The sequence below is a fragment of the Nicotiana tomentosiformis genome, chromosome 3 (genome assembly GCF_000390325.3).
Source record: "Nicotiana tomentosiformis chromosome 3, ASM39032v3, whole genome shotgun sequence".
Classification (NCBI taxonomy): Eukaryota; Viridiplantae; Streptophyta; class Magnoliopsida; order Solanales; family Solanaceae; genus Nicotiana; species Nicotiana tomentosiformis.
The window spans coordinates 30,724,840-30,743,535 of record NC_090814.1 but is presented as its reverse complement, the minus strand read 5'-3'; the positions used below and the strand labels follow the sequence as shown (position 1 = coordinate 30,743,535).

Below are 18,696 nucleotides of genomic sequence, written 5' to 3'. Positions count from 1 at the left end.
CTATTTCGCACCTGGAGATTCAATAAATATTCCACCATGGTGAAAGCGGACAAGAATGTATTCGTCCACTGACATGATTTTAACCTAAAGTGAACAAAAAAAAAAAAGCAACATGTGAGCACAGTCAGCAAGATTCGACGAAAAGAAATGAAAAAACCTATTTTTGTATCTACAATTCCCAAAAACACTATTACTAATACAAAAACCCTAATAAATAACTAAAATCTCCATAAAAGAGTAAATCGAGACATACCAGTAAACGAGTAACTCGAGTCGAGACAACACTCTTGCTAATGGAGCAATCGATTTTGGAAGGAGAAGATGATAGATGGAGACGATAAATGAGGTTAGGTTTTGTTACTGAGGGCTGTAAAGATTAAAGGTAATTATATGGGTTAGTTTTTAAAAATTTTAACCCGATTTGTTTGACTTGGATTTACCCGGTACACATGGATCTTACGTGGATAATAATTCCACAAGGAAGAAACTTATTCGTCGGCTATTACACGTTAGCAGCGCTTATATACACGCGCTTGACTTATAGTGGCTCGTGTGTTTTTTGTGTCTAAGTGACACAGTAGTATGTGTCAGTAACCTTGTTATGGGGTTCAAGTGGAACAGACTCAAGAAAAAGTGTTAAAGTGAAAAGTGAGGACAAATTTAATGGCGTGCCGATGTATTCTGCCTAAAGTAATTATCTCTTCGTTGAGTACCAAGCAAGTGACGTCGGTTGAACATAGAGTGATTAGCTGATGTAGAAAGGAGAAAGCTGAGCGAGCAAGAAATTGCTCATTTTCTAGAATTTATAACCTAATTAGAGTACAAAAGTTTACAAACTAACTGAACTAGTACAAAACCTAAAATATTAACCAACATAGTGTAAAAGTTGTCAATAACATTCACCAAATATGTAATTTATAAAATAAAATGTCAAGAACATGTATAATCGTAATCAATCATAACGTTATAGTAAGACGTTTCACATAGCAACCGAGAGCGGCCCTATGTTAGGGGTAGGGGATTCACTGGAATCCGTTACATCAAGGACCTCTTAAATATATTAATGGTGCCCCCAAAATCACAAAAGGCGGTATGGTAGATTTTGTTGAGTGTGCTGCTGAATTCCTACTTGCACTTGTCAACTTGGGATCACAACCCAACTCTTGCATTTTAGGTTTTACTTTTACTTTACAGATTTCAAAAAAAAAATTATCCTTTTTTGAATTCAATTATATTTAATATTTGTACATAATAATCAACTTAATTAATATTGTTCTTTTTTAAGTCCCACCCTCAAAATAGAAAGCTCTAAACCGTAGCTCCTCTTTCTACAAATAGAAAATTAAAAAATCTTTCTTCCTTTAACAATCACTTCGAAAAAATAGCAATATCTCTTGACTGAAAGATTGTACTTTGTTGATAAATTATCATAATCGTTAAAGCTTTAAAGAGTTGCAAGCTTTATCGCTAATAATTGGCATTATCTAAAGATAGTGTACACCCACCCTGTCGCACTCAAATTCTGGGTTTGCCTCCTATAGCAACAACATACTACGTAGATAAGGTTCCACATGTATTCTTACTTGTGACAATTGTAAAGACTTACCTGATAGGATTTGAGTGCGACGGGGGTGGGTGTATTCAAACAAATCCTATATCAGCTGATAGCTTAGGCTCCACAACAATAATGTCATTACATTGTAAAAAAACTTGTCTATTCATTATGAGGAATATTTTTAAATTTAAAAAAAAAAAGAACAAAAAGAAGAAAAGCGAAGAAGAACAAACCCTGTCTAGTTCTGGTTGTTGAGTTCTTATTTGGGTATCTCCCAGATTTGTTGTACATGCCGTGTTGGTATAATTACACCAACATAACATTCTTAATCCTCGAAATATAACTACACCACTGCTTATGTTTTGAGTGATGGAACAGTGATTGGCAACTATTTTGACTCTCCGCATAGTGCTTTGGAGACCTTCCTTTCAACTAAATAGCTTGCATTTGCCTTTAATACAATCAAAGAGATCTATTCATTGATTGGTACTGGAGAAGAAACAGAAACCTGAGTGTCATAAATTAATACTTAGCCACATTTTCATGGATTAACAAAATCGATCATTTACCCCAACCTATAGTTTTTTCCCACTTCACCTTGAACTACATAAAACTGTGGTTCGGAGGTACAGGCCCCATGTAAAGGTACTGCACGTGAACTCCAGACCCAAAAGAGCAGTTCAAGAACTAGAGCAATATCACCGAAAAAACTGAAAGGAACCAGGAAATGGCAAATACATGAAGCTACCCATTTTTCACAACATGAAACTTGGGAGAAAAGTACGAGATAAGGGCCTGCATGAACCGTTGTTGCAGAAAGTAGACCTATTATCAATTAGCTCTATAGCAGGCTAGACCAGCAAGACAATCACAATTAATGTGATTTGATCAAAATTCTAAAATCAAATCTTTATCCGAGATTAACATAAACAGCACATATACCAGAAAAATCTGTATAACGATCCGTCTCAAATAAAATGCATAAACGTCAATGCAATCACATAACTCCATGTTCTAAACAAGTGCTTCAAATGCATCGAGAACACTCAACACAAGCTGCAAATAACTTGCTCCAAAATCCAAATTATTCTAAACTAATGACGATCTTACATCAAACTAAAGGCAGTATCACCACTCAGACTGTCAGCCTATCAATATGGCAGGTCTTTCATCTGTTAATACCTCCTAGGAAAACGGTCCATAAACCTTCCGGAGGGGCACTCGAATGCTTGGTGTCCTCTTCCCCCGCAGTTGTGACAAATCATCAGGGCCATGCAATCACGGCTCATATGGCCTACCTGCTGACAAGTTCGACAAACAATGTCCCGGTATCCTCCACCACCACTAAACCCACGACCACCAAACCCACGAGATGGATGTCCTCTTCCACCACCTCTCTCTTCAATAACACTGGCCTTGGGGCAATCTCTGGCCATATGACCAGATATATTACACAAATTGCACACGGGATCATTTTGACAATCACGTGCCAGGTGACCAGTCTTTCTACAATTTTTGCATGCCTTCTCATTTGTGCAGTCAGTTGCAAGATGCCCTTGTTTGAAGCAGTTATTGCACAGCTTCAGGTCCCCAGGTGGAAGTGGAGGAGCAGTGCAGTCTCGCGCACGGTGTCCTGCCTTCCCACAGGTGTGGCAAATTCCTTCATTTGGACAATTTCCGGCCGTGTGGCCTGGTTCTCGGCAATTCCAACAAAGAGATTTTGTGGAGCACTCGGAGGCAATATGCCTATTGAAATATTCAAAGCAAACAAGAATAACAAGTTAACATATACTAGTGGTTTATCCAAAACTAATTAACCCAGCTTCCACAAACACGCATGGCAAGAAAGATGCACCTAAGAAGTATGCAAAAAGAAGGAACAAAAACCCCAAGAAAAGGGAAGGATAAGTATATTCCATCAAGTGACTTTTCAAAGCTAGTACTTTTTTTTGACAGGGTAAAGCAGTGATTTATAAACTAGTATTATACTGCATGTAGATACTTCATTCAGGCTTTCATGTGTGTGTTCATGCCCCTGATATGTAGCTCTTGTTGATTTTTGAAGTAACATTTTAGCACTTGGGTTCAAGTGTTTGAGCAATAAGACTTGCACAAAAAAGTGTTTGAGCAGTAAGACAAAATTTTAAGTAGTACACAGTAAATTACACGTATAACGACACTTCTAACAATAGTTTGGGTACGCATATAAGCTAAGGTACTAAAATTGATGTATTCAATCTCATTTGAAAGTGTAATGACTTAACCTTGCGGTTTCCTCATTTCTCAAAATGGCATGCCCAGGTCTGTGCAACAGGGCATTGGTTTTCAAGGAAATATTTCCCCGCTAATTAGGCTGTAAGAGAACTATAATAAGCTCCCCCCCCCCCCCCCCAAAAAAAAAAAGCATGTCAAGATAATTTGAATTTTAAAATTTAACCATCATCAAGCAGAACAAAAAACAACTGAGAAGATTTGGAAATTCAGAACGGTTCCAAAAATATTTTATTTGAATCAGGTGGCTAAAGAAATTCAGTCATTTCTCTATTTTTTCGGTTTTGCTAATATCTGTTTCCTGGATCCAAGTGTCGAGTTCTTAACTATTGTGTGTGTGTGTGTGTGTGTGTGGGGGGGGGGGGGGGGGGTGTTAAAGATAATAACAAGGCTACAGGAATGACATTGGCAGCTTCTACACTAAATATATAAGCCAACAGTTTAACAAAGAATGTACCGGTAATCAAAGTTACGAGCAATGCTGAGATTTTCAAAGTTGGGGGAGGAGGGAAGGGAACTAGTAAGTAGTTTATCAGCAACTTTCTAGATGCTTACCCAGGAAGACCACAATTGTGACATATTGCCACATTAGGGCACTCCCTAGCAAAATGACCAGGTCGTTTGCAGTTCTTACAGAGACCGTCTGGGCTGTAAAGAAAAAATAATTGATTATTGTTGGAAAGATAGAAAAAAGAAGGTAAAGCTCACGTAAATCGTCCTCCAGAAGAGCAAAAGAATGAAAAACTGTAGATCCTAGAAAGAGTTGAAGATTTCTTGACATATCTAGCATGCACATAAAATCATAAACCATAGACAGCACTATTATCAGTCAAGAGAGAGTGGTTGTGAAAATTTCACCACTGAGCATTTCAATCTAATGCAGATGAATATCAGGGTGGTAAAGCATTTCAATCTAATGCAGATGAATATCAGGGTGGTAAATCTGCTTCAAATAGTCATGTTCAGCTTAGTCCATTAGTTAGTCTTAAATTGTGAAACAGCCTTATTTTAAAAGTGCAAAAAAGATAGATCTTGAAACCAACTAGTAGGTACAATTCAACCTATCCACACATTCATGTTAAAGCAACTGTAAAAGCAAGATAGCAAACATCCTCCATTTCCATGTCTAACAGACACAACTCCCTTAGTTCCAGACTTCCAGCCAACAATTGCTCGGGAATGAGAATAGTTAAGCAACATACAAATGATTGAAAACCAGATAACCTGAAGCCCCGACGTGACTCCCGTCTATATGGTGCATCACGGTAGGAATACCGTTCCGTGCGGATTTTACGATCTCTTGGGCTCCTGCTTCTGCTCCTGCTTCGGCTTCTGCTGGCAGATCTCATTTTGAAAACTATCACGAGTAAACCACCACTAACAAAACCACCTGCAAAATATCACCACACCACCACCACCACCAGCTGCCTCTTCCTGTCCACCACAACCACACATCCAAGACCACATCACAAATCCATAAAAAACCTCTACTCCCCATGATTTATATACCAAACCCCCAACACCACTAAGGAGACACTACACAATAGCAAGATCACTTAGACATCAAGGTTATATACACTAAAAAGCTGTTGACACAGGAAACTTTGTCTCCAGCCACATCCTACATACTGTGCACATCTCGTGGAAAATAGATACCCACACATTATCATTAACATTCTAGTCACCACAGACGATCTCATAATGGCTTTCAACTTCATAAAAATATAGAGATAGCTTCAGTAACCAGCAGAAAAGTGATATAAGTGTAGGTAAAAGGCACAGTTTTGCAAACAACAGCTACTACTTCGAAATATAAACTACTTAAAACAGAGAATACAACATATATGTCAAGTGGTAAGAGATCAGGTAATATTTCTCAGTCCAATGTTACTTTCCTTCTTTTCAAACTGTAATCAAACGAAACAAGTGACATATTGGCTACTCACAGAAAGAACAGAAGCTTAAGTGTAAACTTCCTCGCCATTGTTATTGATTGTTCACTCTTTTGTTAGGTGGAGATGAATGTACATCACTGTGCAGTAGCTTCTACTAGGAGTAGATGCCCAATGAAGAAACTGCTCAAGAGCAAGGAGTTATGAATATCATTCCAGAGTGTGTGCTCTTCATGTCTATTGAAGATGTACAATCTCTTTAGTAGGGAAGGACCACAGTTCTTTATTAAAAATTAATTACATTAAGCACAAGGTCCCTTATTTCCTTTTTAAATATCATTGACCATGCCCCTGTATCATTTCTGCATTTCTGTCCATACATATAATCCTAACTTTTAACATCTTGCCAAGTATGAATCCTCAACCCCCCCACCAGTCCCACCAAAGTCCCAAGTAACACAACCCATTGATAAGAGCAAGTATTACAAATTGGGCGAAAATTTGCTAAATAGCATTAAAAAAGCTAGCTACTACACCACCCCCAATAGCAGCAAGGGACTACCTTATGCCCTTTTCTCCCCTGCTATCACCTCAGCTGTGCTGCATGGCGCCAGTGTTATCAAAGGAAGGCTTAAAGCGCGCTTAAGCCTTGATGCGAGGCTCAAAACATGTTGAGCACCTCGCTTCCCCTCGCTTGGGGGGCGCTTCAGTGTTGTCATCAAGGCTCTAAGACATACTTTTCCTTGCCAATAAGTGTAATCCTGAAGAGGCAACATTAAACAATTGATATTTCACTTTATCGTAAATTTTCTTCAATTTCTTTGTCTATATATTTAGTATTTATGCTTATAGATATTAGTCTTGGCCTACACATACATATTTGTAGTTTTTCTCCATTTGCACCTTTCTTCATTAAAGCCCACGCTTTATTTGCACTTTGCGCTTAAAGCACCAACAGACCTTAGAGCTTTTTTACGCTTTTCGCCTTTGATAACACTGAATGGCGCTACAACCCTAGAAGATCTCCATTACACCCACCCCTCCCCCTTTATAAAACGGCGTACCAAATCCGAAGCCTTAATTGCAGCACAAGTGCTAACTGCTAGATGAGGTTCCTATCTTGGAGTGGAGATGTACTACGTTCACCTACCGAGCTATTTGTGCCACACCATAGCTCTTGGCAACTTCATCTTAACTTGAAACTTGAAAGTTTGAATGGACCCATTGCATCAATTTATACACTAGTCCATTCACTTCCTTTTCTAGTTTTGGCAAGTGTTAAGTTTCTTGTTCTTAGTCTTCACCTTTTTTTGAAAAAAGAAAAGGTAAAACTACTCCCTTATCCCAATTCCGTAAGTACTATCTGAATTCCCAATGGTCAACTTGCCTAATTTCAAAGTATAGTAGTTCACACTTTTGAAAAGAAAAAATTAAAATTTGCCAAAATTACTCTTCATAAAAGAAGGTTACGAAAGTTACCCTACAATTTATTACCAACTACAAGATGTTTTAAAGCCCTTATTTAAGTTAATCCATTTGACTCTAGGAAAGCAAAAGGTGAAACTTCTTGGGGAAAAAGAAGTTAAAGAGGAGAGGACACTCCACAATACAAGCCCAGGCCAGCTACCAATCAACAAGCAGTAGACAATCGAAGAAAGAATGGTGAATACACTAGATCACTGATAATTTATATAATCACTTTCACCTAGTAGAAATCCAATAACTTCCCAATGCAGCCCATTCCCATATTATCCATCCCTGCATAATTCAATCATAGCAATATAATTCCTCCTCACTGTAATATGCTGTATCATAAAACTAAATGAGTAAATGACCTCAAGATGCACAATCACATGATTCACTAGTAAGGTGCACTGCTCCAACACATGTTGAATAGAAAATTATAATTTGTCCAAAAGTACACTTCCGATTCAGTGGAGATTTAGTGCTCGAACAAAAACTTGCATTTGGACCAAATCAATTTCTCAGATATGAAGGAACATAAATTATAATTTCTTCTATTCGTAACTCATTCCCAACCCAAAACTCTAGTTGAAACCAACGTCGCATTCACTTTGTCTATGACTTAACAATAAATTAGCTGAACAAGCGAACTACACAATTATATTGCTTCACAGCCTCACCCCCACAACCCCCCACAAGAAAAAAAAACAATAAACAAAGAAGACGAGCTAACTACCATTTATGGATGAAGTCAACCTTTTTATTTATTTGATATAGCACACGCAACCCGCCAACCCATCACCAACAAGTCCTTATTGACCCTTTTCTCCCCAATGACTTGAGCCAATAACCTCAAAGTTGGAGATTGAGGATCCTTTAGATTTGTCTATCCTTGTCTTTACATATGTAGTCAGTATTCTGTTTTCCACCAAAGAGAAGATATAGTGGATTTAAGATTTTGGTGTCATCCTTCAATCACTAATAACTAAAAATGTTCTCATCTCCGTCGAATAGAATTTCAGTTGTAATCTGTATGTAGAAGAGAATTATAGCTTACTTCTATCCACGAACCAGGCAACCTTTCACATCCAGAATGTCAGACAAAAAAATCCTCCCCAACTTTCCCTTAGGTCACTTCCAGCCACAAACCAGGCAACCCTTTTGCATCCATAATGTCAAAAATGAAATTCTCCTCAACTTCCATTCCATCAACCAATTTCTACCTAAAATCAAGGTAAACGGAGTACAGCAAGCAATGCATACTCACAGCTTGAGCTAGCGGCCCAATTTGCCACCTCGTCTCAGACATTTAGTGATTTCCCACTTCTGCTCTCTCCATTAAGTATTAGTAGATAACAAAACCACACACGACAAAAACCTTAAAAGAGCATAGAACAATAGACGATGGGCAAATAAAATTTGCAAAAATTACAAAGCAATACAATTAATTGCACGTATAAGCCGGTGGTTAAGCTACATTTCTAATTGCTAAGAAAATCAGATGTTTTTTTAATATAAGTGCCAATAAGTCCGAAACCCTAGTTAACGTTTTACTATGCAAATCCAGGTAAAAATTAAGATGATGAAAAGAACCCTAAGAACCACGGTTCAAATCCCACCAGAGGCAAACAAAACCCAAAGCAGAGAAGACACAGCACAAGCTTGTACATTGAAGAGTACAACGTAACCCTAAAACTATTCCAAGGAATCGGAGACAGAGGTAATTACTTGCTATTAGATAAAATAAATAGGTGAATAAATACAGAGAAGAGAGATAAATGTACCTGCAAGCTTACGAAAATGGAGAATCCGCAGCGAATGGATATGAAGAAAACTGCGACCCAAGTAACTGCGCGGGGGAATAGGTGCCAAAGGGCAAGGACAGCAAATCCCTTAAATAGCCTTCGAAATGCTAGTACTTTCTTTTTTCCAATTTCCGAACTCGTGTCCGCTTGCCTGCATTGCGACCCAATTAATCGTGAATTTGTGACGTCAGGTCCATTAAATGGACAAGCATTTCCTATAGAATTTTTCTAATATCTATTCCATCACAATTTTTGTTAGATGCCTTTGAAATGCTTCGACCATCAAACAATTTAGGGTCTATTAGGAAAACCACCGGTTATTGGATTGGTGTAATTACTAGGGTAGTAATTACACATCCTAATAATTATACAGTTATGTAATTACGACGATCTGTTTGTTTATCCTAGTGTAATTATAGTGTTGTAACGACCCGACCGGTCGTTTTGAGCATTTGCACTTCGCTCGGTAATTTACGGGCATGAGTAGCTCCGTCTGATGTATTTATGACTTGTGTGAATCGTCGATTTTGATTTTCGGGTTATTCGAAATTGATTTGGAAGAATGATTCTCAATTAGGAAGCTTTAAATTTGAAGAGTTGACCAAGTTTAACTTTTTAGCATTTGACCTCGGATTAAACTTTTTTGATAGTTCTGTTAGGTCCGGATGGTGATTTTGGGCTCGGGCGTATGCCCGCATTTGCATTTGGATGTTTCTAGAAGGTTTGGCACAAATTGGCGATAATTGAAAATTTAAAGGTTTGGAAAATTCATAAGTTTGACCAGTAGTTGACTTTCTAGATATCGGATTCGGATTGTGGTTCCGAAAATTGAAATAACTTCGTTATGTCATTTGGGACTTGTGTGCAAAATTTGGGTTCATTCCGGGTTGGTTTGCTATGTTTCAGCACGAGTTATGGAAATTGAAAAGTTCAAAGTTCTTCAAGTTTGAATTGAGGTGCGATTCATCGTTTTGATGTTTGTTATGTGTGATTTGAGGCCTCGAGTAGGTCCATATTATGTTATGGGACTTGTTGGGATATTCAGACGTGGTCCCGAGGGGCTCGGACGTGTTTCAGATTGGTTTCGGACCATTTTCCAAATAGCATTTCAACCAAAGTACAACAACAACCCAGTAGAATCCCAACAACAAAATACAATTACAAGATGCAACTATAAATGAAACAAAATGCAAAATAACTCTCCAAAGACGACAATAAAAGAGTTTTTAGGTCTATATCTTATAAAATAGTGAGTAGTGCGGAAGTGCCAAAATGTTGGATCTGACTCTAATAAGTATCAAATGTTTGGGAAGTTGCACAATACATCACATTTTCTTGGAATTATAGTTTAATAGTACTTGTTAAAAATACCATCTTGTTAGCGATTCAGGCTGTTAATTTTGACTTATTCTAATAAGCATATGACTAAAATCCAAAATTGTTTCTTCTCTCAATTATTCACATCATCACATGGTCCGCAGTTGTCACAAGTTTGGCCAATAGCAGTATTGTAGTATAAAACAATTTTTCTTAAACTATAACTTTTCCAAACATTTTTTGACGTTATTAGCTATAAAATTTGTTTATTTATTGTATAGTTTTTATGAAGTCTCAAAAATGTAAAACTTAGTTATAAAATTAAGAAATCGATATTCAGAATTACATATAGAATACAGATGCATTCACTCTAGTCGCTTAGAATGCTAACATTCTTTTTAAGACGACTAAGAAAAATAGCATTCGAACCAAAGTACAACAATAACAACAACCCAGTAGAATCTCACTAGTTGGGTCTGGGGAGAGTAGAATGTATGCAGACCTTACCCCTATCCCGAAGAGATAGAAAGGCTGTTTCCGGGAGAACCTCGACTCAGAGACAATAGATCCGTAACAACAACAGAAATCAGAAAAATAGTATGAGCATCGTAAAATACAACAAATAAATGGAAAGGCCAAAATGTGAAAGACAGGAAAAAAATGTGAAACACAACAAAAGCGCTAGCAGTCCTAGACAAAACACTATCAGACTAGTCGGCGCAGCGAGGAAAATGCTCGACCACCCCCTAACCTACAACCCTAATACTCGACCCCCGCACCTTCCTATCAAGGATCATGTTCTCGGGAATCTGAAACCGCGCCATTTGAACCAAAGTACCTGATAAATAAAAAGAAGCCATTTTAAGGTGGATAACAGAGCAATTCTATGACAGGTGATTTTCTACTTGAATATGAAATTCTGTGTGTCTGAATTCTCCCCCCCTCCCAAAATTTCCTACATGCCTAATAGCAGCAGACCAAAACAACGAGAGTACAAAAAGGGGGGGGAAAAGGCAAGATTTTTAAGATTGAAATTTAACTTATGCACAAATCAACCTCAACTGTAAAGATAAATAAAAGAACAAAACAGGTAAAATTACTATTATTACTACACAGTATTTACTTTAACTAGCAGCAGTAATTACTTAAAGTTGAATGTAATTTGCACAAAAGTGCATCAATAGTAACCCAAACTAGGAATTAGAGAGAACCATTCAGTCTTTACCACAAACAGCGAAGACCACTTGAAGAATTCTCTGCTAAAAGCAAACCCTTTGCTAAAATTAACAAAATCACAGAGATAATCTTTCCATACTTTAAATAATACTGTTACATCAGAATTTGAAAGGAAATCATTCCTTTGAACTCCATCCTACAATTGAAAGGCCTTTGAACTCCATCCTACACTAACAAAAATATCTGTAGCTCATAATGGCAACAGTATTAAACAAACAAACTATGCATCATGGTAGTGATGCAACTTGTACAGTAACACTTTTCCTTCAGCATTTCCCATAGCCATGAATCCTCCATGAGGACTAAAATCCAAACAGAGCGGATAGTGCACGGCTTGATTTGGAGAAGGCCAGTTTGAAAAAACTGTAAATGATGGAATGTGAATTAGCTTTGAGCTGTTTTTCTTCATGCTAGAACTGATGGCTAATATTTGAGCATCATGATTGAATTTCATAAAATCCACTTTCGTTGTGAGATTCTCAATCGCCTTGATTGGTTTTCTCTTTCCGCCCAAAAACTCTTCTCTGTTATAAATATTTACTATCCCACTGTCTGAACCAGCAGCAAACAAACTACCATTTGGTGAAGTGCAAAGAGCCGTACCATTTATGGACCCTTCATCAACACCTTTATGAATGCAAGTTCTTGTTCTCAAATCCCAATGGTAAATCTGGCTGTCTCCACCAGAGCTCAATAATTGTTGTCCGTCATTGGTGAAAGCCACTGAGCGAACAGTTCCATTCATTTTCAGTGACCCAATTAGCTCCTTTGTTTTGGAGGAAACTAGCAAAATGTATCCTTCATTACCAAGAAAAGCAATTGTATCTGAATCAGGAGAAACCTCAAAACTTTCCAGGCTCTTTTCTTCCCTGCCGACTAGAGGACCTATTTTATCTACACTTGCTTTGACCAAGTCTAAGACATGAAAGAACTTTCTTCTTCCTGATATAATAACTTGACACCCATTGGGTAAGAAAGATGCCTTTTTAATTGGAAAATCCTCAAGAAAGATGCTCTGTATCTTTGTATTTCGTTTCCCGTCAATCTGAAAAAATCTGAGTTTTTTATCCAATCCACCAACAAGGAGCAACTGAGAATTCCTGTGGAACTGAACAGAATTTATTGGTGCATTTGAAGGATCAGGTGCATTTGCATCAACCAGTCTCGAATATTCAAGAAGCCCAGGTAACAACTTTGTGCGACTTTTGACAACAAGATCTTCGTTTGATTGAAGAATATCACCGACCAACTTGACATTCTTTGAACCGTAGCCCTCAGTATGTTTACTTTCCTCGTCAGAATCTTCATCATCAGAACTGTAGCTTATGCCTTGAGAATCAATTTGGGCCCATTCAGTGCCTGGATTAAGTTTAGCGTGTTGAGCCCTTAGTCTCGCCACGTACGTGGAACCAGATATGACATCCTCACCCTCTTCTTTCCTCAGCTTCCTCAATCTGTTCACGCTTGCTATTTTGATACTAGTCTTCTCTTCTGCGTCATCTACCCACACCGGTTTCCGCTCCTCCTTTCCCACAATGTGGATACCTTGTGGCACCAGCTGTGCATCCCCCTCATAAACAGACAACGCACTATCCGCAAACCGGTCCACAAAGAACATAGCAGAATCGTTTTCGCCATCATTTCTCTTTTCTTCTTCATCGTCCTTCCCGAACCCAACAGAATTGTACAAGGAGCCAAACAATAAGTTCTCAAGCTTCTTCATTTCCTTCTACTGCTCGACTTCTAATTCATCATTCTCTTCATTTTGCTCTTTCTTTCTCTTCCTATTACTTTCTTTCTCACTTACTTCCTTCTTAGCCTTCCTTTTAGACTTTTCAACCCCGATTGTATGAGAAGCATTCTGCGATACCAAGCTCGCCATTTTCCAAGATTGATATCACTGCATATATAGATAGACTCCAAACTATTACCGTCAATTTTTAAAAATCACAAAAGTCCAAACCCCACTTGTGGGATTTCACTGGGTTGTTGTATTAAACATCACAAAAGCAATGCATTCGAACCCACTATAATAAACTTAACTTAAATGCATTGAAAGTGCAATGAATTTTTACACCATCAGTTGAACTGATACTGTAAAAATTGTTTACGCAATTAGCATACAAATCAAATTAGCTGCAATTACATTTTAAGTGACATGATTGTGTAAATATTTTTTTTTTTTTAATTGATAACGTGATTGTGTAAATATTTTTTAAAGCATCAGAACTTAAACAAATAAAATGTATATATATGTTCATTGTAATTTTGGAGCCACTTCACAAATATATAGTGTGCGCTAGTGGTGCTCTTCACCCACTACTTATTCAGATTTTCAGTCAATTACTTAAATATTCCTTACTTATGGATTTGTTATTACATGGCAAAGCAAATAAGGCCGAAGATTAAGGGATAAAAATCATAAAGAATAACATAAGCAAACACGGTACTTTTTTTAATTAAGATGCACTATAATCTAATCTAACCAAAACCTCAAAAATAGAAGCGACCACAATTTTTTTGTAACTAACATAAAATCTGTTCGTACAATTTAAAAAATAAATGTAGAAACTTACCTGGCGGCGAGGAGCAAATGTGAATGTACAAGGAGAGGGTTTTGCCTTATTTTTTGTTTTAAAAAAAAGTTGATCAAATTAGGGCTTATGTATGTTCTTTTACAGGGAATTTGGGCTCGGTTCAAAGTCAAGGTTTCCGGTTCAAGTTTTTATTTCCTTTTTAATTTTAAACATGTGCATTAGGTCGATGAGACTTTTTAGTGTCATAGTCCTTCTAACATTTTAGAAGTCGTTTGGTAGGGTACATGAGAATAATGATAAATAGGATGTGTTAGTAATGTTGATATTAGAAATGTTTGGATTAGTTATGCTGGCATTAGATGCTGACATATTTCTTATTCATTGTTTGGTTTAATATATTAAAGCATTGCACAATTGCTAAAAGAATTATTTGTTTGTAAAAATACCCTCATAACCAGTCCATCGCTTTATCTTTTTAAAAGAAACATATGTTGAAGAATGTTTTTATATGAAAAGGTTTAAAAAAAAATTATTTGATTTGTCTACCTATATTGTAGTATAGAACTGGATATTGATTTATAAAAAAGAAAATATGCTAAGTATTTAATTATCAACTAGGGATATAATTTTATTTCACTCTTTTGGATTATTAGGAAAATAAATTTTGAATTCAAAATATAAAAGAAAAATGAGTTGATTACAAGTGCATTCCAGTACATAATAGTAAAGTACAGATTTATAAATTTACAATGAAGAAATTGTCTGAGTATAGATATCAATAGCGAGAGCAATTTCAGTATCAAACATGCATTAATATAATAGCACATTTTAATCAAGCATACATTTTAAAGGACAATTTTGTCTTTAAGGGGTCGTTTGGTAGGATGCATAAGATAAAATAATGCATGCATTAGCTTTGTGTATTACTAATACTTTGTTTGATACACTTTTTGAACCTATGCATTAGTTATGCAAGCATTAGTTATACACCTTATTTGGTATTGTCTCATGCATAACTAATGCATAGGCAACCATGGTATTAACAATGCAATGGGTTTTAATGCATACATTGTGATAACTATAATCTAATCTAACGAAACAATGCATGCATTAAAAATAGGGTGTTAACAATGCATGCATTAAAACCCATTGCATGCATTAAACGACCCCATTGTATTAACAACCATGGTATTAACAATGCATGCATTAAAACCCATTGCATTGTTAATACCAAGGTTTCTTATGCATTAGTTATGCATATGATAATACCAAATAAGGTGTATAACAACCATGGTATTAACAATGCAAGCATTAAAACCCATTGCATTGTTAATACCATGGTTTCTTATGCATTAGTTATGCATATGATAATACCAAAGAGGGTGTATAACTAATGCTTGCATAACTAATGCATAGGTTCAAAAAGTGTATCAAACAAAGTATAATTAATACACAAAGCTAATGCATGCATTATTTTATCTTATGCATCCTACCAAACGACCCATTATAGACAAAATTGACCTTCAAAATGTATGCTTGATTAAAATGTGTTATTATATTAATGCAAGTTTGATACTGAATCAAATAATTTTTTTTAAACCTTTTCATATAAAAACATTCTTCAACATATGTTTCTTTTAAAAAGATAAAGTGATGGACTGGTTAAGAGGTATTTTTACAAACAAATAATTCTTTTTGAAATTGTGCAATGCTTTAATACATCAAACCAAACAATGAATAAGAAATATGTCTGCATCTAATGCCAGCATAACTAATCCAAACATTTCTAATATCAACATTACTAACACATCCTATTTATCATTATTCTCATGTACCCTATCAAACGACCGCTAAAAGTGTTGAAGGACTATGACACTAAAAAGTCCCATCGACCTAATACGCATGTTTAAAATTAAAAAGGAAATAAAAACTTGAACCGGAAACATTGACTTGACCCGAGGCCAAATTCCCTGTAAAAGAACAAACATAAGCCCTAATTCGAACATCTTTTTTTTTAACAAAAAATAAGGCAAAACCTTCTTATGTTTTTCTTTGTGATTTTTATCCCTTAATCTTCGGCCTTATTTGCTTTGCCATGTAATAACAGCTCCATGAGTAAGAAAGTAAGGAATATTTAAGTAATTGACTGAAAATCTGAATAAGTAGTGGGTGAAGAGCACCGCTAGCGCACACTACATATTTGTGAAGTGGCTCCAAAATTACAATGAACATATATATACATTTTATTTATTTAAGTTTAAGTTTTGATGTTTTAAAAATTATTTACACAATCAGGTCACTTAAAATATAATTGTAGCTATGCTAATTTGATTTGTATGCCAACCATACTAGTTTTACAAATCAAATTAGCTGCAATTATTACATTTTAAGTGACTTGATTGTGTAAATATTTTTTAAAGCATCAGAACTTAAACTTAAATAAATAAAAGGCTGAATACATACATGGCCCCTTAAACTTGTCCAAATTTTTCACTGCCTTATTCCTATTAAACACTTAATCTCCATGAAAAATGTAGCAATTGAACACAAATTAGACAACTCTAAATATCACTTACCAATAACATGGCATATCAAACCAATGAAAAATTGACACGTCAACGAAGAAAAGAAAACAGTCAATGTCCGGAATTTTTTAAAAATAAAAAAGAAGAGCAACACTGACCGATGGTGACCCGCGGTGGAAACAAGTCGTGATGATTTAAACAAGTCGCGGTGTCGCGCACTTGTTATTTTTGTACACATCGCAAATCACACCACGTGAAACGCACCCGTGCTTTACAACATGTTAATTTTATTATTGTTTGAAGTTATGGTCGGGTCACATGAAATGCGCACCCGAATTGGGGATTATGTACCACGACTATGCCACGGGAACTGTACCCATAGTCGTGATGATTTAATTACGCGCCTAAAGCAAACTACGGTGTTTGAAATTATTCATTCTCTATGTTTGAGATTGACTATAAAGGTCATGTGTTATGGAAAGAGTTATTGAAAAGTATGAGGTATTAATTGATTCTAATTCTCTGGGCCTTTGCCGCATTGGAGTTCATTTTGGAAGTCAGATTTAACACAATTAACACTTGATTCATACGTTCCACTACTAAAATTGTGTTTTTATAACACCAAAAACTACTAAACCAATTAAAACAACATAGTTTCAAGTTTAACATCAGATAATGAATCAATAACAATTGAGCAGGAGGAGTCTATCACTTTAAACACAGACGAGTACATTGGCGAAACTACAAAATACAACACAAGAGGTACACATTGTTCTTTTCCTAATCGTGTGGCAGCAGAATCACACATCCACTTCATTGAGCTGATTTCTTCATCATACATATATTTAATCCACTGGTATTCAAATTCATAGATCCAAATGGATATGAAGTCATTAACTAGTGAGCAAAGATTGGCTAACACAATAATCAGTAATTGATGTTGCATAACAGAAATTAACTCATACGTTACTGAGTATTTGACTCATTTTAAACGAACAAATAACAACACATATGGTCAAATTAGAACCACTCAGTAAGCAAATAAATAGGCTGGAATTATGACACGGTATCAAACAGCTGATATTCATTCATCAATTCAATTAGATGGCTTAAAATGTGAAACATACCTAGAGATGAAATCACCAACAAGGAATAACCAAATAAAGCTTAGAAGCAGAAGATGAAGCTCAGTTAACAATCGGCAGAGAAAATCAGCAAGCTCCAAAAAAAAAAATACTTTCAACAGCCCAAAAGACCCTTTAACTTTCCAGAAATACCAAATGAAGGAGAAAGGCTTCGAAACAACTTTCTTTTCCAGAATTTCTCTTCTTCTTTTTTTTGAAGTTTTTGTTTCAGATCTGAGATCCTAAAGTTCGAACCCAGAAATTTTCAGCTATTTGATCGTGAATTTTCCTGTGTGTGAGAGGAGAGGAAAGTGTGGGAGGGAGGTCTGTGATGGAGCGGCTAGGGTGTGGTGTATTTTGAGAAGGGGAGTCTGTTTGGAGATGACGGAGGAATAAGGGGCGGCTGCTTGGTTTTTTTTTTTTTTTTTTTTTTTACAGAAAATGGGGGATTTTTTCTTTTTAGGGTTAAGGGGAAAGGGACTTTTAATGAGGGGGAAGGGCGAATGGGCCAGGCGGGTCGAGGTGAATTGGGCTTATATGGGAATTCGTTTGGGCTCTTTGAGACTGGCCCAATCCGATTTAAACTAAAAAATTTCCCCCTTTTCTTTTGTTTGTTTTCTTTTCCTTTGATTTTCATTGATATTAAACCCTAACCAAATTAATTAAAATCTAAATTAAGTCCTAAATCAAATCTAATTTGTGGAATTAAACCTAATTATCTATTTTTAATATTTAAATAATTAATCAACTTAAAACTAATGAAATGAAATTACTAATTTAAGGCTAAAAGCTAAAAAATGTAAAATGACTAATATTTTTGTGATTTTTGTTTAATAATGCGATTAACTCGTGTAATTAAATCTGAAATACAATTAAGATCTAAAATGCTTATGCAATGCAACATTGAATATTTTTTATTATTTTTCTATTATTTTAAGTTATTAAATATGCAACTAAATGCAAAATCAAA

General features: G+C 36.0%; 2 protein-coding genes across 3 annotated transcripts; both read right to left on the bottom strand.

Moving 5' to 3' along the window:
* Positions 1-2,494: 2,494 nt before the first annotated feature.
* Positions 2,495-9,151, bottom strand: LOC104109485 (zinc finger protein GIS2). 2 transcript variants are annotated; one of them, XM_009618808.4, is made up of 5 exons: positions 8,967-9,121; positions 7,424-7,476; positions 5,051-5,260; positions 4,382-4,474; positions 2,495-3,301 (listed from the first exon to the last, which is right to left on the bottom strand). In XM_009618808.4, the coding sequence occupies exons 3-5, from the start codon at positions 5,173-5,175 to the stop codon at positions 2,731-2,733; spliced, it is 789 nt and encodes a 262-aa protein (XP_009617103.1). In that variant the 5' UTR covers positions 5,176-5,260; positions 7,424-7,476; positions 8,967-9,121; the 3' UTR covers positions 2,495-2,730. The 2 variants fall into 2 exon arrangements, with proteins under 2 accessions (XP_009617103.1, XP_009617102.1); XM_009618807.4 differs by lacking the exon at positions 7,424-7,476 and having other exon boundaries at positions 8,967-9,151.
* Positions 9,152-10,871: 1,720 nt separating this feature from the next.
* Positions 10,872-18,170, bottom strand: LOC104109486 (U3 small nucleolar RNA-associated protein 18 homolog). Its single transcript, XM_018775354.3, has 2 exons — positions 17,730-18,170; positions 10,872-13,440 (listed from the first exon to the last, which is right to left on the bottom strand). The coding sequence occupies exon 2, from the start codon at positions 13,261-13,263 to the stop codon at positions 11,761-11,763; it is 1,503 nt and encodes a 500-aa protein (XP_018630870.1). The 5' UTR covers positions 13,264-13,440; positions 17,730-18,170; the 3' UTR covers positions 10,872-11,760.
* Positions 18,171-18,696: the final 526 nt, after the last annotated feature.

Excerpts from the sequence above, each read along its gene's own strand:
- LOC104109485 (XM_009618807.4), bottom strand. The coding sequence starts at position 5,175 with ATGAGATCTGCCAGCAGAAGCCGAAGCAGGAGCAGAAGCAGGAGCCCA. Across the intron at positions 4,475-5,050 it reads GAGTCACGTCGGGGCTTCAG|CCCAGACGGTCTCTGTAAGA; the intron begins GTTATCTGGTTT and ends TTTTCTTTACAG. Across the intron at positions 3,302-4,381 it reads CACAATTGTGGTCTTCCTGG|GCATATTGCCTCCGAGTGCT; the intron begins GTAAGCATCTAG and ends ATATTTCAATAG.
- LOC104109486 (XM_018775354.3), bottom strand. The coding sequence starts at position 13,263 with ATGAAGAAGCTTGAGAACTTATTGTTTGGCTCCTTGTACAATTCTGTT.